A 24,406-nucleotide genomic window follows, 5' to 3' on the forward strand; every position below is an offset into this window, starting at 1 on the left:
TTGTAATCGCAAAATTGCAGTTTTAAAACACCTTTTGAAAATAGTAATATTATCACAAATAAATAATCACACAGCAAAATATCGACAGTAGTATACATGTATCAACAATATTCGAATAGCGAAACGAAAAATTTGCATATTTGATGAAATTCAATCGTGACAATTGCTACAATTTCATGTATCATCACTTTTAGTTTTGTGTGATATTCTGGTGCTTTCAATTAGAAAAGGTTGATTTATGCGAATGGAATATATTTTGATTAACATTGTTACAATTTTTAAATCGTTATGCCACAGTAATTTTTCTTTTAATTTTCAAGACTTTTATGGAAGAGTTATGGAAAATGTAATCAAATTTGAGATAATTCAAATTCTTTGTATAAATAATAGCTTTGTACAAGAAATCAAGAAAAAGAATTTATTAAAAGTTTATTTATTTAATTTTAGTAAATAGTTTTAGTTATCAAATTAAATTCGCTATGGTTCCAATCTTCATAATATTTTCAAAGTTAAGCTTCGAATTATAATTATAATATTATAAATATATTAAAAAATTCAGGAAGAAAATGCATTACTGGCTCTGAGCAGACCCAGACCGCGACGGCCATGCGAGTGTTAACCTTGTTCTTGGCCTACTTTGTCAGTAACGATGCAGGGGAGCAAGCTCGATATTTCCAAGGGATGATACGCGAATTATAGAACGAATTCTCTCCACAAAACGTTTTCGCACGTTGCTCTCCATTATATTCTATCAACGCTTCTCTTTAAATTCCAAAACGTATAACGTACAAGATTAAATAATGAAACGTACCGTAACGTAAAAAGAAAGATGCAAACACTGTGCGTAAATATCGAAATAGTGCAGTTAGTTTGTGTGACGTGAGATAAAAAAAACCGTGCAAAAGAAGTTTATGAATTGCAAGAAGTACTGCAAGATAAATTTATTAAAAAATACATTCAACCCTGATTTCCCTACATGTGCGATGTTTTACACGCGATGAATACGATTACTTGAAAAAATTTCATTCGTATACATTTAAGGTACGTATAAATCAATGTTATTATCTTCTATTTAATATTAAATAATCATGACATTTTCCATACAATGTAGATTATGTTTTAATAGTTGTATAATTTTTCATTAAAATTTGAAATACTCATCAAAGTATTTGATATCATGGTCATGCTTAGAAGCATATGAGGTTAAGTTATAAGCACATGACAAATCGTGAATTTTCCCGCCGATTTTAAACTGTCATGATTACAATACTCATCTGAATATCATTTAATTTATTCTAATTAATTGGTTGATGATTTCTATTTAATTGATTATTCCAAGTGTGAGTAATGATAGAAAATATATAATGTTATACAACGAATTAAAATCGATTTAGTAGTAATCTTCTTTTCTATTGTTAATTATCTAGCACATTAAAGAACAAATTTATTAGAAATTATGTATATTCAATATTAAAAACCTTTATTTATTTTATTATTATTGATTCTTACAAATAATGAAAATATTTGTGTAATTTTCTGGTATGAGTTAGATTTACAAAAAGTTAGATGAAAGTTAATGGAAACATAAATTTAGCATTTGGTGAAGGTTAAAGAGATTTTCTATTCCATTTAAATAATTTCTATAATGTGTAATTTATTAAAAAATTCTATAAATTATTTTAAAATGAACTACTCCAGGAATTTTTTAATTTTAGGATAAGTTAATTTTTATAAATTAGGAATAATGAAACTAGGTAGTCGTTAGAAAAATGCATTGAATCATATGAAATTGTTTTGATTGAGTAATATGATGTTTTAAGGTAATCTTAAGTGTATTGTTAAAGTTTTATTTGAAGAAAAGGATATTTCATATGCATGAATCTAATAAATTGTGTGCGCTATAATATCATAATTAACATTGTTATCAACATACATTTGCATTTAAATGATTTCTTAATTTCTTTCAGATAAATCTAATTTAACTGTATCAGTTAAGTATCTACTGCTAGCTACTAATCATAATCACTACTTTTGAACTGCAAGTTTGTTTTACTAAGCTTCAAATATACATTGATATTGTTCATGCAGTTCTATGTAGATATGATAGACAAAACCAAAAGTTGTCGTATGGTGAGTATAATAAAATACTTTTAACATAAAATGCATTATATCTCTATAACATTACCTCAACAATATTCCTCATTTTTATAGCCAAAATATCATTTCACAAAATGTACTTGTTGCCTTTTCTCTTACCATTAATTGTTTAATGTTTCATAGCTTTATTATTGATATAGATATCAAATAATGAATATTAAAATGCAATGAATATTGAGTTAAACAAAATTGTATAGGTATATATCATTTGTAGAATTATTTTATCATATAGTAAAATTTTAAGAGTATATAATTTATTTGTTTATAATGAGTGAAATAAATGAACTTCAATTGCCACAAAAATGTAGTTGCATTATGTGTAATTCAGGTTTTGTATTGAAAGTACATATTCAAAGAGAAATTTAAGATTTCTTTTTCTTATCTATATCATTTATCTTATCTCTATTGCATGCAGGTTTTATTGGTTTCCTTTAAGTTAAACTTGTTTTATTAACTACTCTATATTTTGCAAAGGGAAAAATGTATAGTTTTGTATTGCAAAAATATTATATTATTCATTGTTATATATAATTTCTGTTTGTATTATTCATAATTACTAATGATTTAATTTATAGCACAGTGTAATATTTGAAATTCCCGTAAAGAATAATTATTTTAAATATGAGAGTCAGAAATGCGTAATTAGTTTATTATGTGTTAGTTTATCATTACTTTTCTTGGTCCGTATTTAGTTTTGTTTGACATTTTTTTTTTTAGTTAGTGTATTGCTTAATATTAAGGTGAATGCATATACGTATCAAGATGGCAATGGGAAGTATTATTTGTGGAGCCAGCACTCCTAAAATGAAGAGAAAAAAGGCAAAGGTATCCCATGTTTTCATTTACTCTACTTTATTTAAGAAAAGATATTTTAGTCAAACATCACATTTTACTTTACCATTTAACACCGTAAATACTACATATTTTGTAAATAGATATATGTGTATATCATTTTGTAATGATAAATGAATAATTCAAATATATTTTAGGTAACTGAACGCAGTTGGATAGAGGCAACTTTTCAAAAAAGAGAATGTTCAAAATTTATTCCAAGTGCTGATGATGAACACAAGTATGTAATGTTCACTATTTTTTTATTTTTTACTTAGATATTCTTACAGAATACATTTGCATATCCCACATTATGATCATGATCATGTTTATAACGTTAAAAACGTGCAAAAATATTTATTAAAAATTATTTTAACTTTAAACATATTTTTGTGGAATACATCAAATAAATTTTTTTTCGATATATATCATTCTTGACATCATCATCATGCATTTATTGAACTTTTATGTTTATTTATTTACTTATTCTTTTATTAAACATACTTATTGAACATTGATAAATAGCTATATATACATATTTTGAATACATATTTCTTTAAAAGGACAATATTTTTGCAGAGGCAATATAAGCAGCATAATTACATTAACAATAATGATTGTATGCTATAATTATTAATTTTAACGTTATATTATGAAATATTGCTTTTCAATGCTAATTTTTAAATATGCCTTCCATTTTTATGATACTTACAATTATTAGTATTTTTTTACAATTTACATATTTATTATAAAAAGCTTATTTCTGAATTTTCTAGGTCACTACTAACATAATTTTTTATGTTCATTTTCCTTTCATTTACTTTTCTTTCTTTCATTCCATTTATAGGTTTATGCAAGTAAAGGGAGATAAGAATGCAGAGTATGATGTGATCACCACTTCCAGGTGAGAGTTCATTGTGGGTTTTGTCAAGATTGAGAATTTTGTGTTCTTTATGAAAAAAAGAAAAAAAGAAGGATAGGTGATTTAACAAAGATATTTAATATTGCTTCTGCAAATATATATCAAAATTATATTCCAAAATAGTATCATATGCATTTCCCTTATCTGTAAGCTAAATAATATTTCTCCTTTAAAGAGAAAATAATAATTTATATACTATTTTCCACATCTTTGAGTAGTTATTAATAAAGTACTGTTACATTACATGCATTCTATACAGTTCTCAGCAATAATGGTTTGTACTAAAAGAGCTGTTAGACTAAGTTTTCATAGCATATATAAAATCTGCACCAAAATTGCATTATGTAATCATTGAATTGCTTCTTTTTGAAAAACCTCACTGATAAAATTTTATTTTAAATTTTCTTTTTGTTTCTTTTTGTCGTACTGCTTTTCATAAAACGCTTCATTTTCTCTTAGAGTTCATATCCATTACATCATGCAGCCAAGTAATCAAATCGTATATTTATACAAATATTATTATGATAATATTATAATTCATAGTATTTGGATAATAATTACATTAAGAAAACCTGTTATGAAAATAATCGTCATAAAATCTATTGTCTGTAAAATATTTAAATATTTACCTGTGCAGTAGTTAATAGTTATTCTGAAACCATGTACATTTATGAGTTTCCCTAATGAGCAAACTATGTTGGTGAGATATAGAAATATATTTTGTACAGTCATAAGCAATCCTTTTATATTGACAGAAAAAGAAACGGTACAATTATATGCAACAGTTTTCTATAGCATTCTGTTTTATATTATGAAGAAAATTATCACATGCTTCTATTCTATTTAAAGAATATTTGTACCCAGTTGCATCTAGCCTCTTTCTCCTAGTAAAAGTATTAATAAATGGTTGATTATTATAGATGTTGTTGTGGATATTCTTATACTCATCACTGCAGAGCTGGTATAGATGTTCAAAGTTACACTCCTAGTAATACCAAAGAAGAAGATCGAGAACAATGGTCTCCTGGAAAAAATACACGTCCATTTCCTACTGATGCATATGGTACCATTGAATTTCAAGGTGGACCTCATCCAACTAAAGCTCAAGTAAATAAATGAAAAATATGTACATATTAAAATATATAATATATTTCTTTTTCTATATTAATGTTGAATTTTAAGTATGTGAGACTTGCTTATGACACAAGGCCAGAACCAATAGTACAATTGTTGTGTCGAGAATGGAATCTGGGATTACCTAAGCTACTAATAACTGTGCATGGTGGTCGATCTAATTTCGAACTGCAGCCAACTTTGAAAAAAGTTCTAAGGAAAGGTTTGCTGAAGGCTGCAAAGACAACTGGTGCATGGATATTCACAGGTGGAACTAATACAGGTAGATTGAAGCAAATATAATTAGGTTAATTGTCCTTATTGGAATAGCTGTATAAATTCTATTATAAATGAAGACCAAAAATAACAGTTAAGTCTAAAGTTTTTGAAAAATGTCATTGACAAGAAGATTTAAATAGAAGACAGTAATCATTAAATCTTAGAGAAATTTTAAAATTCTTTCATTTACAATGATTATTCATAATTAAAATCATCTAAATTAAACTATTGGGTTGGCAACTAAGTGCTTGTGGATTTTATCAATACCACCCAATGATAAATCTGCAATCACTTAGCTGTCAAACCAATATTAATTTTTAGACTGCAACTTTTTTAATTTTGATTCTAGCTGTTATGATGCCTGATTATAAATATTACATTTCAATTTCGTAGGTGTAACAAGACAAGTAGGAGATGCCCTGCTACTAGAAAGATCTCAAAGACAAGGTCGGGTTGTAAGTATCGGCATAGCACCATGGGGAATTTTAGACAAAAGTCATGAACTTGTAGGCCGTGGAGGTGAAGTACCTTATGAATGTCTTTCATCTCCGTGGTAAGATATAATTTTTATGGTTAATGTACTATTTGTTATAAATATCTATTTTCATACTTATTACAACTGTTTAGGTCTAAATATGCAGTTTTAAACAATCGTCATGCATATTTTTTATTGGTGGATAACGGTACCGGCGGTCGATATGGTGCAGAAATTGTGCTGCGTAGAAGATTGGAAAAATATATTTCTAATCTAAAATTACAGCCATGTAAGTATCGACATTTAGATGTATATAGTTTAAACAATCTTTTTAACATAAAATGAAAAATTTATTGCAGACACACACAGTAGCATTCCTGTCGTGGCATTGGTAATTGAAGGAGGAACAAATACGATTCGATCAGTTTTAGAGTATGTTACAGACGTTCCTCCTGTTCCTGTAGTAGTCTGCGATGGATCAGGTCGTGCAGCTGATCTCATCGCTTTTATGCATAAGTAAGAACTAGCTATACATATACACACAACTAGCTATACATATTTCTTAATATAATTATATTTTGACAATGATAGTAAATAAAAAATTTAGATACGCGTCTGAAGGAGATGGAGAGAATGGAGAGAATGAGGGACCATTAGAAAGTATGAGAGGACATCTTTTAGATACTATCAAACGCACTTTCAAAGTATCCTCTGAACAGGCATCACAACTGTACTCTGAACTTTTACAATGTACCCGTAAGAAACATTTGGTTGGTACACTAGTCATTTCATATAGATAAATTATTCATATAAATGAATAGGTTAATTATTTATACATTATATAATCATTAAAATTAAATTTCTACAGATAACAGTATTTAGAATAAGTCAAGAGCGGCCACAGGAACTTGACCAAACGATTCTGACAGCTCTGTTCAAGTCCAAGCAATTATCCCCTGCCGAGCAGCTATCGTTATCTTTAATTTGGAATAGAGTGGACATAGCGCGTTGTGAAATATTTGTGTATGGTCAAAATTGGCCACCAGGTGCTCTGGAACAGGCAATGATGCAAGCTTTGCAACACGATCGAATTGACTTCGTGAAACTTCTCTTAGAAAATGGAGTCTCTATGCGTAAATTCTTGTCTATACCTCGCCTTGAGGAATTGTACAATACCGTAAGTTCTTTGATTTTATTATACAACATATCTCAGGATTTATCAGCCAAATTCTGTGTATGTGTGTGTGTGTGTCAATATTTTCTATAAGTATAATCAAGCAAAAGATGTTAAAGTTAAGCTTTAAATGACCTACATTTATATCTTAATATAGCATTTGTATAAAATTTTTTCCTTGGTTATAACTATAGAATACAATGACAAAATTTGGCTGTTTCATAGGATATCCTGCATTTACAATTATTACACAATGAGCATTTTCTTCTTATTTATATCGATTATCTAGAAAGAAGGCCCTTCGAACACACTGGGCTACATTCTCCGCGACGTTCGACCAAATATTCCACGGGGTTACATGTACACACTGCACGATATCGGCCTCGTAATAAATAAATTAATGGGTGGCGCGTATCGGTCGCAGTATACACGCAGAAGATTCCGTATGATCTATACCAAAGTGATGAAGAGATCTGGGGCACATCCTCAACATATGCATCGAAATAGCTGCGTCATGAGTAGCACTAGTCGTTACTATTCGGGATCTGGTAGTAAACAGGATAGTTTAACAATGAGTTTGCTCGCTGAAACTTTACCAGCTAATCGAGACACGCCGCTTTTTGATTATCCTTTCAATGAGTTGCTTATATGGGCTGTGTTAACTAAACGACAGCAAATGGCACTATTAATGTGGCAACATGGGGAAGAAGCTTTAGCAAAAGCACTCGTTGCTCTTAAATTGTATAAGGCTATGGCGCATGAAGCTGCTGAGGATGATCTTGAAACAGAAGTTTATGACGAATTGCGGAGTTATGGGAAAGAATTTGAAAATATTGGTACTAATAATATAATATATTTGTAATACAATATTTATCATAATATTTTCTCTTTTTATTATTTTTGTACAATATAATTTTTTGTATAGCCTTGGAATTGTTAGATTATTGTTATCGTCAAGATGACGATCAAACGAAACAGCTATTGACTTCTGAACTTCAAAATTGGTCTGGTCAAACATGTCTTTCATTGGCAGTCACGGCTAATCATCGACCACTTTTAGCACACCCTTGTAGCCAAATTATTTTAGCTGATTTATGGATGGGAGGTCTTCGTACGAGAAAGAATACGAATTTAAAGGTGATTGAATTGGATGCAATGTAAAGAATATATTTTTCATATTTTATAATATTGTTTTAATTTGTTGTTAGGTCGTACTTGGGTTAGTTTGTCCATTTTATATAATGTGTTTGGAATTTAAAAGTCGCGAGGAACTGCAGCTGATGCCACAAACTCAGGAAGAACATTTGATCTCTCTTGAAGATGAGAAAGAAGATAGTGATTCAGAGCATGGTATACCAACAGGTCCAGATGTTGAGGTAATAAATGTTCTTTTTTAATAATATTTTGACATAAAAGTATTAACTAATTATGTAATAGATATTGGCAGCTAAAAAAGACTAAGGTTTATGGAAACTTTAATGTTGATTAATTTTTATGGTTATTATGAACATATTTTATGAATAAAATAAATTATTATAAAGATGTAGAATATTTGGTAATAATTAATACAGCTTATCATTGCATTTATAAGAGTCCATCATTACACATTTCACGCTGCAATTATTATTTCTGAACATAGTGGCAATCACTGCTTTATTATTTTGGATAACGTTTTCAAATTTCGTCCATTCATTATACAAGTTATCGAAAGTATTGTCATTTGTAAATAACAAATTTTCACGATAATAAATCCAATGCAAAATGTAGTCACTTCTAATAATTATTTAGAACATAGTTTATTTTTGAGATAACTTTCAGTAACACAGTTGGTACATGTGGTTGCTGGCTTTGAACAGTTATTTGAACCATTATATAGAAGCGTATACGCATGTAGGTTCTATTTACGTTATATATAATGAAAAGAGAAATGTTTTACAACTCTTTTATATTTGTATTAAATCTATATTTAAATATTTCACATAAAGCATAAAATACTATTAATAGATCATAATTATATTTAAACTGTGCCTTTTATATTCTTAAATCTTATTTCTCTGTACGCGTAGGCAGATAAGGTGTATGAAATATAATTATATTATATAATTTTATTTCATTTATTATTGAGATATGTATACTTAAGTATATATTGCTTGGAAAGGTATTGTGTGTCTAGTAATTGGTCAGTATTATATGGTATAGTGTATCGATCGCTATTAGAGGTATTGAAATGTTTTTGTGATTCATAGACTATGTGGGTATGCGTATGAATTGTTTTTTAGAAACGTCAGCGCAGGAGCCTGAGCGTACGCAACAAATCCAGCAGCCAACAAGGCGCTAAGGTATATCTATAATGACCTGAAATGCAATGACTCTATGACCAATAAGTTTACACTTTCCGGTGCACTTTTCAACTATCTTTCTTATGTTATTAGTTATCATCAAGGAAAACTTCTATTTATTCAATATCGGAATCCGTACCGGTGAGGATGATAACTAACGTTTCTATTCTAAAGCAAATCGTGTTGTACTGTTATAAATACTTAACAAAAAAATCGTCCATTTTGATGTCAAATATAAAAACAATACCGCTAAAATATCGGTATAGTTTTCATAAAACATTAACAATAATAACACAAGCTACTTGATATATGTTTATATATGTATGTCAGCTTTAGATTTCTTAAATGTGTCGTCACGACATACCGATGTTTTTCATTTAGCGGTTAAAATATCTCTAACCATTACCAGTCGTATGTTTTTGATAATTTATTCTTACCAATTTATTGTTTAATGTTCCAAAATACAACCTTGTATTTCAAACATTCTATTTATAAAGTTATTTCTAATTGACTCATGGAGAAACAAAAATATTGTTTGGTGATGTACTTTAAATTTTCACTTCCCTCGCGTTACGTTACCCACATGCACTAACAATTTATGTTCTATACAACCATAATTTTTAACACTATTTGCACTCTATTCTATCATTCTTTATCTTCTATTGTAGCTATTAAATAAGTTCACCCTTTTTTACACCTTTCTTTTATTTTTATTTTTCCTATTTATTAAAATACTCTTGTACTGGATTAGTTCTTTATTACAATACTTGCTATGAATCTCTACATTGAAATACAATACCGCAAGTAATTACTCCCTTTCATAAAATATATTACAAGTTCACCATGCTTGTACGCTTGAAATGTACATTTCATTCATAATTCTACATGATCATATAGTTTAAATATATAATAATAAATAATTACATATTTGTACAGAAATGAATGTATGTCATCTATATACTTCCACCTTCCATAATATTTTAGAATGCCAGAAAGAACTTTTTCGTTTAGTATGTGCTTTTTACATGCTATGTACCATTCTATCCAATTGATTTCTTTGATTATTTTGTTAGCAACATCCAGACTGTAAATGGTTTCTGAGAATGATCAAGGATTAGTAAAGACAAATGCTAATACATGTCTGATTATACTTAAAAGATTCTTATCTATGTGTTAATGTCCTGTACAATTTATCTTAATGCTTGTATACGTTGTTCTGAAATTCCTGTTTCTTCATGTAGGCTTTAATCAGCAACGAACACACTACTGCCATCAAGGAGACAATTGTACAAGAAAATGGTAAAGTACTGACAGATAACGATGATGGAATTCATCGTATATATGGTATAAACTCTGACTACTATGACATCAAGAACAGCAGGCCATTGAGATTGAGGAAAAAATTGTATGAATTTTATACAGCTCCCATCACAAAATTTTGGGCTAATGCTGTAAGTTTTATACATGAAATAATTAAATTTCTAATATATTACATGCTAAACTTATTTTTTTTTATTTTATAGATAGCATACATTATTTTCTTGGTTCTCTTCTCATACTCCATTCTCATACATATGGATGATCGTCCATCATTAGCAGAGATTTATGCCATTGCATATATTTGTACATTAGGATGTGAAAAAGTACGAGAAATAGCAACATCTGAACCAGCTACTCTTTCACATAAATTTAGTGTTTGGGCATGGAATATGTGGAATCCTTGTGATGCAGCTGCCATTATTTTTTTTCAAATTGGTTTAGCTTTACGCTTGAGACACTCAACTCTCGATATTGGTCGTGTCATCTATTGCGTTGATTCCATTTATTGGTACTTAAGGATATTGAATATTCTTGGCGTAAATAAGTACTTTGGTATGTCACACAAGTTAAATGGAAAGTTAGCAAAAATATGAAGTATGAATGCACAGATAATAAATAAATTTTATATTATTGTTCTTAGGTCCTTTAGTTACAATGATGGGAAAAATGGTGAAAAATATGACATACTTTGTGGTACTTTTAATAGTGGTATTAATGAGTTTTGGAGTCACTCGACAGGCAATTTTGAACCCTAATGCTGAACCGAAATTGAGGATTATTCGTGATGTATGTACTCTCTACAAATATTTACTTTCTATTTCAGTTTATTATTATTATATATTAGCTTGTTATTATTATTTCATATTCTATATTCTATTCTATTCTGTTCTATAAAGAATATATATTTTCTTTTATAGATATTTATGGAACCATATTTTATGTTATATGGAGAGGTATATGCCGACAACATAGATCCAGATTGCGGAGACGAACCAGGAATGATTCCATGTTTACCAGGCCGGTGGATCACACCTACTGTAATGTCCATTTATCTTTTAATTGCAAACATATTGTTAATAAATCTTTTGATTGCCGTATTCAATAATATTTTCAATGAAGTAAACGCGGTGGCGCACCAAGTTTGGATGTTCCAACGTTTTACTGTTGTTATGGAGTATGAACAGAAACCTGTTTTACCTCCTCCGCTCATTGTAGTTTGTCATATATATCTGGTGGTGAAATATTTGCTGCGATATGTAACACAAGGGAAAGCAAACACTGGTGAAACCTACGACAATGGACTGAAGTTGTTCTTAGAGGCAGACGACATGGAGCGCCTCTACGATTTTGAAGAGGATTGTGTTGAAGGATACTTCCGTGAGCAAGAGTTGAAATTGCAAATGTCTACAGAGGAACGTGTTAAAATTACCACAGAAAGAGTGGAGAATATGCATTCGAAGATCGAAGACATTGACAAGAAAGAGAATACTCAAAATGCATCTCTTCAAGTAATTATACTATACCATTAATATTTTACTGATATTAATAAATTTACTGTCAGATATTATAATGGAACTTTCGATATTATTATAGGCAGTGGAGTTTCGTATGCGCAAATTGGAAGAATTAAATGAACAGATTTTGGCACACCTAGGAGTTATACACCGATTCATGGCTACTCACATGCCCAACATGGAGGGCTTATCTAGTTTTGATATAGACGGTCGCCAGCGTAGGGTATCAGAACGCTCAGAAGTTCTGTCAGAAACAGATTCTCATACCCAACTACCAGCCATTGCGATTAAACGTAAGAGATTGGTCCGATCGATGACCGATGGCACTTTCCTTAACCTAGGCCCATCAATAGATGATGATGTGCTGAAACATTCAGAAACTGCTATATCTCGCGAGAACCTCAGTAGGAACGAGTCTTCTATAAGTGGAGATGGACACACTGTTCAAGATGACATAAAGACAATCACAAGCCAGGAAACTGAAGCGAGCAAAGTAGATGGTGAAGGAGAGATCCTAAAGAAGGATTCGCATTCTGACAGCAGAGAGCTAAGCAGAGAGCCAAGCAGAGAACCAAGTGGAGAGCCAAGTAGCAAAGAACCAAGTACGGAACCAAGTAGACAAACGAGTAGAGAAATAAGTAGAGAAACAAGCAGAGAAGCTACAAGCAAAGAACCGAGCAGAGAAGCCAGCAGCGAAGCGCCAGCTTCGGAACCTATTCCTAGGCAAGATTCTACAGAACGACCTATTAGACAAAATAGTAGAACACGTTCAGAATCAGATGATGTAACGATTTTTCCACCGTCGAACATATCAAGAGGAGTAACGTGGGCTGAGCCACGTGTTGCAGTCATTCCATCGTCTTCAACAAGTAGTACGCAGAGGTCTATCCTATTAGCCATGCATGCCGAATATACAAGCATAACGGACGAGCTGGAGAGCTACTGTGGCCTTCTAAGTCCACCTCGAACACCGCCAATTTCTCCACCACCTTCGAGAGCTAGAAACTTATCCGAAATGTCTAACCCTGAGATGGCTTGGCAAATTGAGAATGAACATCTACGTGATGCTGAGGAGTGCGATTACCAACAGATGGAAGATTTAATACAGAGGAGGTACATCGCAGATGACGAGGAGCCTTTGCATACTGATGAAGCTACCCTGTTCATATCGAACGAACACAGGCATCAACTTCGAAGAGCTTCTGCCATCGATGAAGAGTCTCGAAGGCCTCCACCTACAATTTGCGTGACCAGGGAGATCGAGCAAACGCTTTCAAGGCCACCGATCCGGGACTCGGAAAGCTCAGATCCTAACGACAAGAATCTGAGTACGGTACCTGCCCCAGCGTCAGAGACCATGTGCTAAATGTTAGTGCACTCGCCTCGAGGTAAACTAACCTCAAATATTTTATGAATCATTTAGGAATTGAGGTAATCTATCCTCAATACACTTTCTAAATTGATCTGACTCAATGAGATAATGCAAGTCAAGGTTACAGTGAAATATGTATTTTCAGTTGGTATTATTTTTCTAACTGTTTTAACATTGAGATACAGAGAATCGAATGAAACAGTATTTTTAAACAAAGAATGTTTTAAAATTGTATACTTGATATTTTATCGTAACAAATAATTATAACTAAATGGAATGCATTTTTCTAATTGTTTACTTATAATGCAATGTATTGTTGAGCTCAGATCTGAAGATCTTTTATTATAATATTTTAGCTGCAATTTTTGTAATTTTTTTTCGCGTAATTTCTTCTCATAGTTTAATCATTTTTAGCCGTAAAGTACTTAGTATATTATATATACATAATAAATATGCACATGAATACGTACATATAAATATTGCAGTTATTTAGCTCATATTTATGCTCATATTAAAATTAATTCGAGTATTCAAGTGCTACACATTAGAATTAGCAATTTTTAATCTACTTTAATCCATTTGCTTTTTAAGTAACCATTAAATATATTATATACAATTTTTTGATCATTTATTCGTACAACACATTTGTATGCTCGAAGAAATCCACATATTTGATATATATGTTTATGGTAATTTATTTAACAATCAATTTTATAAGGCTTTCAATGCTAATAAACAATAGAAATTACGATTTGTATGTACATTTAATCTAACTGGTTGTTGATATGTTTCTTGCAAGCATACAACCAACAGAATTTAATCAATTACTATAATTAAATTATTCAACAGTTAATGTTGAATTAAAATTTTTCTGAAATAATATTTTTGATTTTGTAGAGAGTGCTAAATGCATATATGCAGTTGCTGCTATTAATAATATTAATTACGATATTTATGTGCATAATAACTTATGACATACTTAACGTCAGAATATATACAGTAATTGAATCAATTTATCACAACACACGGCAGTTACTTCGAGTATTCGAAAAAGATAATTCCTGCAGATAATTAGTGTACTTTAATAACGACGATTTAGGTACTTGAACTTCGTTAATATTAATAATAATTGAAATATTCAAACTAAATAATTGAATAATCATGTAGTTTGAATATTTAGATGTCAGAATATTTTTTAAATATTAACTTTCAAATATGACACACGTTCGTAATTGTACTATTCGTTGTACACTTCTTTGAATATTCCAATTGCAATAGTATTAACATTTATAACCCTCGAACAACGGATGGCTGGATCACATGTATCTTTTTTAGACTCTAGACTTTGTGGCATTATTATACACACATTCTTATATTAATATGAGTATTTATAATTATATTTTTGTTTTTTAATTTTGTTCCAAGCTGTAAAATCATACAAGTATCAAAATGTGATGAAAATTATACCATTTTTCCATAACAAAAATTACGGTTATTGCATATAAAACTATCAAAATTAAATTAGGACCTTGTTGCACAATAATTTACCAGTTACTAATATTAGTGAATCAACAAATTACAGATACATGTAGTGTTCTCTTTTTTTCACAATTTCTCAACAAATAGAGCGATCAAATAGTTTTAAATTTATGTAAAAGAATTGTCTAGTTCTATATTAGGGAATTTATTGATACTAGTAAATTGTAACTAGTAAAACTTCGCTAATAATATCGGCTAGATTGTGCAAGCAGTATCCGATAATGAAAATTAGAAAATCAAATTTTGTCATTGAAAATATGTTTCTTCGTTTCATTGATGAGTCTTAGATGGTACAATCATAGTTGGTTGAGGGTTAAAATTCGTTAAATTAATTTCTTCTTGACGTGTAATACGGTTCAATATATATACGTGCCTACTTCAATGGAACTTCTAACGACTTTTTTAAACAAGAATATGTTCCGTGGAAGGTTGCGTTGCCGCCATTTCTGTAAATCAGGTATAATGTACTATACAAATGTTATTCAAGTTCCTTCCATTTTCTATGTCATGTATTTTTCAATTTTTTATGCGCACATACACACAATTCGTTTGTTATTGCATATTATAGTAATACGAAAGGAGTCGCTATCGAAAACGTTAATCTCCTCCCGTCCTTTATCTTAGTCGATGAGATTAATTTCGATTTCTTCGGTTTTCTCGTCCTCCCGAGAGAACTCTACTTCTAAGTAAATACGAGAAACCCGTATACACGATGTTCTGAAAGAAGTGTCGTATAAAATACTTACTAGACTGAGGATGTTTATGCGATTTTAGATTTTTGTAAACATAACTAAAGAAAGTGGAATATAAATAGAGATTTGTTTCGTGTACTAAATATTATAACAAATACTCTACTTTCTACACTTTATGCGTTCTGTAGATTTTGCATCTAAAAAATGCATAAGTATCCGGAGTCTAATAATTACAAATTACCAAAATAACGTAGATAGAATTTTCCTAATAGAATTTTCATTTTAAGTAAAAAATATTATATTTTTATTTTTAATACCATGAAGATATAAAAAAAAAAATATCTGACGAACTTACGCATAACTATGCAGTGACCTTTGGAGAATTTAATGTCTAGGAAAGATTAAAGTTGAAGATCGATATATTTGTAACTAATTATTTACAAACCATGTTTGTAATTCATACGACCAATCGATTAAGAATCATTGCGCGTGGACTTGTTTCATGCAATACCATCGGCAACGAATATAAAGTGACCTTGAGAAATTAAATCAAATAGATTTCCTTTTTTTACATTTCATGGTATTCTGAAATAAAAGTATATTATTCTATTCAAACAAGGTGAGAAAAGAAAAAAAAAAAATGATAAAAGATAATTATTTTAGACGACACTTATTTTGATACACTCTGTATATACACGTAAATATTATACATATGTCGACATAACGGAATCAAACGTTATTTTAACAACGATAAACTGTAAAAAAAAAAATCAATAATGCAGTTTCACCTAGTTTTCAAAATTAATCCTTTTTTTCTTTTTTTCTTTAAGAGAAAACATTTTGCATTTTTTTACTAACATTACTTTAGAATATCGTTAGTATCAGTGAGAATATCGTTAGAATAAATAAAGAAAGAAAGAAAAAAATTATCTGTTGTAAATACATTGGGAGAGAAAAAAATTCGATGCCAATTTGTGTTCAGGGATTTAGTCAAAAAATTAGGTGAAACTCGATTATCGAAATTTTCGAAGTACATACATACGTACATACATGTACAGTGGTGCTGATACATTATTTAATGAACACCAGAATCAACATTTTTCAAGGTCGTGTTTGCAAGACCAGAATGTACAACTAAAACATACACAGAAAGGGATCGAAAACCGGCGTGTGCTTAATCAAATATTAGATACTTACGATTAGTATAAAAATAAATCGTATACAGTACTGTCTTATAACGAATTAATTGAAATTAAATGTGGCCAGATAGCAAAGGAGAGTTTATTCCAGGAATTTTATTCTTTGGCTAAGAGAAATGGATAGGATGATATAATAACATTCAATATTTAAGATCCAATATTTAAATATTCGTTTCAGAGTTTGTAGATAGTCTATATAAAAGTGATACCGACAGTCAGTTATCAAGACGTATCACTTTGACCGGCTAAAATGGCAGTACTGTAAGTTACAAATCTATAGAGAGAACTGTACTGGCTTTAGATGCGATTTCGTTTCGACAAACCACTATCCGAGATATTATTTCGGATCCGATAACGAGATCGACTTTTAATGTAAATAATTTCCTCAAAATTTCCCCAATCACATGTAAATGTGTAATATTCAGCTTTATTATCTTTTAGACACGTGCGAATTGCAAAACTAAAGCGAGTCGAATCGTTTGACTGTAGCGCTTGACAAAAATATTACAATTACATTTAGTTTATTATTGTAGAGGTGTTTTTTCCTTAATTTTGGTGATAGAAATAAGCCAAATGAAAAAACCGAAGAAACAATCGGCGAAATAATTTAGATACTAATTACAATTAGGCACCGTACTACAAAAAATTATCTTCTCGTAAAAACAAAGTTTGTTCGTATGGAGCTCTGTTGCTCCGTTCTCGAGAAAATCGAGGTCGAATATTCGTTAAGTACGCGTGCACTTAACTAGCCCCGATCTTCTTAGTTTACCAGATCTAGCTAACTATCGCTACTTCTATTTATGTTTATAAATAATATTAGTCGAGGTCTGATATAATTACAAACAATGTAATTAGTATCTCTGACTAGTCTATTGACTTATCTATTTTAATTGTTTACGAATTTCTAGAAGCATCGCACTTCGTGTCGCATATAGATTCTTGCTCGGCGTATTAAAGTAGCGTGAACCAGTGATAATATGTTACTTATTTGACACTATATGAAAATATTTTACATATAAATTATTTTCGCTACAGAGGAGGAAAGTCTAAGGTTCGGTATAGATGAACGGTTTGCGGGGGCGTCAGCGGCGTGACACTCTGTGTCACTGTTTTAGAAGAGCATAGACTTGTATGAAGTAGTTTACACGTGAATGCAAAACGCGGCGGCAAATTAACGTAAAAATTGAACGCATAAACGCAGTGGGAAATTACCGCGGCGGTTACGCTATCGCAAATCGCTCGTCTGTCTAAATGGAATGTCATGCGGCTCGTACTGATCAATATATGTTTAGAATTTTCGCGTAGCTGCGTGTAATAAATGTACTATAAACGCGAGATGTGATCAAATGATTCGCACGTGTCTATCATCATTACTGCCGAAAAGTTTTTATGAATTTTTTGAATGTACATTTAGGGCCTTATCACGCACTACCTGCTGCGTCGAACACAAAATTTACGGACCATTTAAAACCAAGGAAAAGAAACAACAAAAGTAAAAAAAAAAGTAATATCAATAAACAAAGCGAACCATATCACGCGGATAATTACGTTTCTAAGAACGAAAGCCAATCCGTGTTAGTATGTACGGTATGCAAATGATAAGCGAAAACACGTTTGATATTTATCATCTAACGTAAAAGTAACAACAAAAAAAAGACATAAACGATAAACAAACGAATATGCCTAATTGTATAAAAACTGTGTATAGTTCGTAAACATTTTAAGATGAGAACAGAGCGAGAGTACGAGGCAAATTTAAGACTGTATCACAAGGAAATAGTATGTTTACTTATTTTATTCTAGAATCAGTAAATAAACGAGCGTGCGATGAATTGTTAATACAAAATCCGACACAAGTAGTGATGCAATGTCTGTATTCAGAAATGTTAGATGTATTGTTAAATTCGAGATATTTTTTGGAAAAATATGACCTTTGATTGAAAAATCGAATTTAGCGATACGATCACACTAACTAATTTTAATTAAAGGTAATAGATTTGTATCTATTTATACCTCGAATTCATGTTACTTTTATTATACTGGTAGAATGATGGAGCTTAAACTTAGAATTAAAAGATTAACCTCCATAAAAACTATCTATTTCCGCATAATAACATTTTCCGTTACTAATAGTATTATTATCGTTGTATATGTTAAATTATTGATTCAGACAAGAATTAACCAATTGAGTTTTTCGACATTGCCCGATGAATCAAAGTGACATCCATGAAAAGAAACGATTTGTGAAATAAAACGAAAAGGTGCTATCGTGTAAATCGAGCCTTACGTAATTGGAATTAAGCAACGAACACGCTTGCGATTTATCGTCGATAAACGTATTGTATAGTATTTCGATAAGAAGCTTCGTTACAGGTATAATCATTCGAGAAATACCGAATCGCTCAAAAAATGCTTTCGAAGACATCTCTTCCCCTCCATTCTATCTTCCGTAGTAGAATATTTCAAGCTAACATTAGTTCTGCTATCAAATTGTTTCTCGACAGCTTGTAAGATTTTATCAATAAGAAATCGATACGATCAATAAATCGAATAGCGGCAGAAATAAAGTGAGGATAGGTTGGTGCTTTGTTAATTATGCAGCTTGAAGTTTCTAAACTGCATAATTTATACAATTATTATCTAAATATGTTAAACACGAAGTTAATTTTGTTTTGCTACCCATTTGAGGCGGGATGTTCTAGGTGTGCTCAATACGCACATCTGCCTCAAGAACAGTCAAATTCAAATCACACGATAAATCAGATACTGCGAAAACAAAAGCATACTTTTTCATTGTAAAGGTACAAATGTGCCCGACGGATGCGTCAGATGCCTGCTGCGATATCGCAGCGAGATTGGGTTGATCTTGTGACTTGGATTTAAGGCTGCTTTTGACGCAAACATTGGACGCACAAAGGAATTCTCGCCTTTAAGCGGTGCGGTGTGTTAATACAAAAAAATACGTCCGTGGCGGTCCGTGTACAAATAAAAAGTTTTGTGTCGGTTCCCAGGAACAAAATGACAAAAATGACGTTTAACGCGTTAATGGAAGACCTGAAATGAGTTGTAATTTTGAATAGTACAAAATTAACGAAAGTAAATGTAAGTTTGTGACGAGTGTGAAAAAAGTAAAAGTTGAATGGCTTTTCCTTACGCACCGTTATCGAATAAATTTTGGACACCTCGCTATATTTCCTTTGATTGATAGTTTGTCCAGCATCTAAATCGCCGTGCTTTAGATTGTAATATCCATTAGATTTTACCTGTAAGTTCATATGGTACAAAATCAAGTTTGCTCAACATATCTTATGCATCATACGTAGGACATGTGCAAGTTAACTTGTGCTTTAAATCAATTCTTTTCCTTTCATGCTAGAGGTAAAATAAAGAATACATGGAAGCATGGTGGAAATTATTTTAATCTTATTTGTTTCATTTCCTTTAACATCCTAAATTCGATTTGTAATTTGATGAAAATTTTAATAAAGCTGCTTTTGTATTTTTATTTCACGTTATGAAAATACAAATTGCTCACACATGTCCGTCAAAATTACGTGATTAATGCAGAAGGCACATTATATCATGTACGTAAGTAAATGCGTGATATTTCATTGTCACAGTATATTATTCTTTTGTGCACTACTCAAAACAATTACAAATCATTCAATAAACTCATTAGGTCGTTAAAACATACGCGTGCTCGAAGTCTCTTTAACTGGTTAACCCAAATATGCAATAAAATCAAAATATTATTCAAAATATCCTATCAAGAAAGTGATCAATAAGTAGAATATATGTAGTATATTATTAATCTACGGAAGAATATATATACATACACATTTATTATAAAATATAAAAAATATAACTATATATATGTAATCAATATATACTTATTTTTTCTTGGATGCATTATATGTAACTTTATGAAATTTGAATGCAATAATTTCCTCATTTACAAAGTTCAATTAAATCTAACCTTACGTCATTTACTAACCTTACGTAATTGTTTTGAGTAGCGTATCTATTTCATTAAGAAGCAGAATAAGTGTCACCGCCTATAAAAGGATTAACGTGTCTCGTGCACGAACACAAAACTCGAAAACGAGATTTGAAAAATGGAAAAACGTTTGGTGTAAAGAATATAATATCTTTAGGATAGTTGATATATCGTTCAACAATGTTCCTCCGCTTCGTTACCTTTGTACGATATTAATGATAACGATTTCGTATAAATATGTACAGACAAAGACGATTGAAGGTAATGAACACGCAAAATAAAATACCACACAGAAACAGACGGTCGGAAATGCCCTACTGCGTTTTATGTTCAATTGAGAACTGTATCATTTTGTGTTTTTAATCCTTGAGATAGACAAATGAATGGATTATTGGAATGTTGTGTAAAACGAAACAATAATCAGACAATAAAAAACAATCATCTGTGAAGGGAAACGTCGCGTTACAAATTTGAAGATTTTGCTCATCTTCAATGATCTGAATAAAAAAAAGAAAAACAAAAAGAAACCTTCAAAATTCTTGCGCCATCTAGCCATATGTCGTCCTTTTGAAGTTGTTAATTCGGTCAGTGTTCATAAAGACAGATACTCACCGGCGAACAGTACACGAACGCTATTAATCACTTGTAATTACAAAATTATAAATGATTCAAACTATATCATATCTGATCTTGTTTTAATTAGACAAATGTCACGAATAAAGCGTGAATTTGTTATGTCGTTGCTCTAGTTCTTATTTACAGTTAAAAGTTTTATTTAGATTTTATATTTCATATAGTTTTATATGATCGTATAAAGTTAGAATTCAAGAGAACTGAATATTTGTTATTTGCTAAGTAGAATTTTCGTCATATTTTCATGAATTTGTACTCTTTATAACGATGAGACATATGTGCATTAGCTAATTACATTCTTTAGAAAAATGGGGTTAGGACAGTTAAGAACTAGGCCAATGAAGTGTTTACAAGAAGATTGCGTAATGGTTATGAAATATCTGGGAACGGTATTCGTGAGATGTTAGCCGGTGTGAATGTCACTTTCAACTTTTCACCGCGAACACAGGATTTCTATTCCCACACTTTTCGAGTTCAAGTTCGAGTTTGTATTTTCTCTTGATATGCAAGGAGTCCTATATTGTTCGCGAACGCTGGTGGAGACGCACTTTAACGCGATCGTTTTCCTGTAATGCTGTTACAATCACTAGTCGTCAAGAGTAATCGTAATCGACAAGGATTAAAATCACAAACACGAGAAATTGTCTGTTACACTTTTCGACCTGTATATATTCTCTGTACCGATATTGTAAATACACTCGTTTGTTCACTTACACAATCAATTGTATACATATACCGATGCAATGTAATTAACAGAAGTCTTGAACTGTTCGTTGTTCCACGACACAGCTGAACACGCGTATATTGATCTTTCTTTGCTCGATCTTTTGATCACAGGAATGCTGAATGATTGCAATGGACATTTCAAAATTTTGTTCGGTAAGAAACAATCTAATATTTTTTAACGTAAATATTCTTAGATTCAAGAAGTGATCAAATTTCTTCTCTTTCTTGCTTATTTCTATTACATTAAATTTTTATAAAAGACATCTATGTCTTTTGGGATATTTTTTTTAAACATTTTCAACGTTGAAACTTTTTTTCGATTAAGATAATGGGACAATTGACCTTTGGGCATTGTAATTTCTTTCTTTCGAAATATATAATTGTGTATTTGCAATCGTTCAACATTAATGAATAACATTTTTTTATTGCTTACCAAAAAATGTCCCGATTGACTATATATCATTGTATTGTCAATTACAGTTTATAAGATACTTTGTAGCAATTTTTATCTCTTAAATGGATTCAATCTATTCCGTCTTTTTACACATTCAGCACGCTTATTATTGTACATGTATATTATAACGATTCTCGAGTCTGGTTGATCTAAAAGGAAACGCCGTATCAAATTAGGCTAATTTGCTTACTCGCGATGTATTGCTGTAAATTCGAATCTCAATCTGTATTGATTGGAATGGTTAAGAGAAAGCAATCGACTGTAATAATAAAAAAAAGTACATAAATAAATATATATATATACCCTTGTAGTCCGGTATGAAAACAAATTGATTAAAATATATATAACTGATCTCGATGTGTTTTCTTGCTTTGTGGCATGTGCCCACCTTTCCTCAGTCGCCATATTGCATTTTTATATCCGGGCAATATAACACTTCCGGTCTACATATAACCTTTTACATATTTCATTATAATTTATTACAAATTATAATAAATTATAATATATATTATATGTACCTTACATATTATTATCAACGATATGACAATAAAAGATTTATATGAGTTTGTATCAAAAGATATCTCAGTTTTATATCTCAGTTTTGAAATTTCAATTATGATAAATAATTCCATAAGATTTGAAAACTACCTAAGTATGCAGGTGCAGTAAATGGTGCATGCACTATGTTCTTTAAGAATATCAGAAAGCAGTTTTTTTTATAACTTTCTCTATTGTAATTAATGAGTGAAAATGTGTATCGGTTTTTCATAAATATCAGATGCACGTTTTTACAATTGAATGAAAAAATTATTACAAGGGGGAAATATACAAATTTTGTACATCCTGTAATCAATGTATAGCCGAAACGGAATATTTTCATTTTCTGCGTGTAGGAATTTTAAATTGAACGTGAAACACACGGAATTACGGTCATGTTAAATCGCTTTGGAAAAACAAAAGGATCGCTTTCATCGACTTTACTGTCTTCGCTTTCACAATTAGAGCTGATTCTATACAAGTATTACACTTGGACCGTTCCTAGTGGAAATAATACGAAATTATTCGATGTTAGCTGAAATAGTGACAAAATTGAACCATAGAAAATTCAAATAACGACGCAGGATTCGTAGAAAACAATTTTACTTTACATCGCTTTCTTCTGAACTATAAAGGGAGAAAAAAGGAAATCTCCTTTACACGCTTCCTGCCTTGTTTCAACTATATAATTTACGTCGTGGAATTTTTGTAATTTCGATCGAGTTTCATAATTTATAACGCTATAAAGTTCTCTTTGAACGAATTAGCAATGCTAAAAATGTTCTCGTGAACAGAGAGAGTAATTAAACACGCTCAACTCGTTACTTATCTCGACGTCACATTGCATTCCTCCTCACTTTCCTTGCCTCATGGAAATGGCCTCGATAACAGCAACTCTACAAGCTGCTTCAAAAAAGGAAACAAACTCTTATTTTTAGTTCTCAATATCCTCAATTTATAATTAACACGTTTTTGTGCAAAAGTTATACAGGTCCTTTCAAAACATGTCTTCCAGTTTTCAAATTTGAACATTCTTCCTTTTCTCATGGAGCAAAAATAATCAATGAATCTTTTTATTTATGATGCCTATATTATTTAATCGTATTTTAATAAAGTAAATTCCAAAGATACTG

General features: G+C 30.8%; 1 protein-coding gene and 1 long non-coding RNA gene across 10 annotated transcripts; one reads left to right on the plus strand and one right to left on the minus strand.

Annotated features, from left to right (window-relative positions):
• Positions 1 to 628: 628 nt before the first annotated feature.
• On the plus strand, positions 629 to 14,114 carry LOC100650204 (transient receptor potential cation channel trpm). 9 transcript variants are annotated; one of them, XM_012311019.3, is made up of 22 exons: positions 629 to 1,041; positions 1,968 to 2,130; positions 2,875 to 2,982; positions 3,147 to 3,229; positions 3,836 to 3,892; positions 4,831 to 5,017; positions 5,093 to 5,306; positions 5,696 to 5,855; positions 5,930 to 6,066; positions 6,137 to 6,293; positions 6,385 to 6,547; positions 6,646 to 6,954; positions 7,241 to 7,787; positions 7,877 to 8,088; positions 8,160 to 8,327; positions 9,231 to 9,290; positions 9,384 to 9,431; positions 10,532 to 10,741; positions 10,814 to 11,162; positions 11,251 to 11,396; positions 11,528 to 12,118; positions 12,204 to 14,114. In XM_012311019.3, the coding sequence occupies exons 3-22, from the start codon at positions 2,902 to 2,904 to the stop codon at positions 13,488 to 13,490; spliced, it is 5,166 nt and encodes a 1,721-aa protein (XP_012166409.1). In that variant the 5' UTR covers positions 629 to 1,041; positions 1,968 to 2,130; positions 2,875 to 2,901; the 3' UTR covers positions 13,491 to 14,114. The 9 variants fall into 9 exon arrangements, with proteins under 9 accessions (XP_012166409.1, XP_012166411.1, XP_012166412.1 ...); XM_012311021.3 differs by lacking the exon at positions 9,384 to 9,431; XM_012311022.3 differs by lacking the exon at positions 3,836 to 3,892 and having other exon boundaries at positions 12,204 to 14,113.
• Positions 14,115 to 14,175: 61 nt separating this feature from the next.
• On the minus strand, positions 14,176 to 20,283 carry LOC105665992. Its single transcript, XR_007224909.1, has 2 exons — positions 20,085 to 20,283; positions 14,176 to 19,980 (listed from the first exon to the last, which is right to left on the minus strand). It is a non-coding gene; the product is annotated as an uncharacterized LOC105665992 (long non-coding RNA).
• Positions 20,284 to 24,406: the final 4,123 nt, after the last annotated feature.

Source organism: Bombus terrestris, chromosome 8 (assembly GCF_910591885.1).
Source record: "Bombus terrestris chromosome 8, iyBomTerr1.2, whole genome shotgun sequence".
Classification (NCBI taxonomy): Eukaryota; Metazoa; Arthropoda; class Insecta; order Hymenoptera; family Apidae; genus Bombus; species Bombus terrestris.

Bases quoted from the DNA above. Each gene is read 5' to 3' on its own strand.
- LOC100650204 (XM_012311019.3), top strand. From the start codon at position 2,902: ATGCATATACGTATCAAGATGGCAATGGGAAGTATTATTTGTGGAGCC. The intron at 6,067-6,136 runs GTAAGTATCGAC...AATTTATTGCAG, and splicing joins TAATCTAAAATTACAGCCAT to ACACACACAGTAGCATTCCT. The intron at 11,397-11,527 runs GTATGTACTCTC...TTTCTTTTATAG, and splicing joins AATTGAGGATTATTCGTGAT to ATATTTATGGAACCATATTT.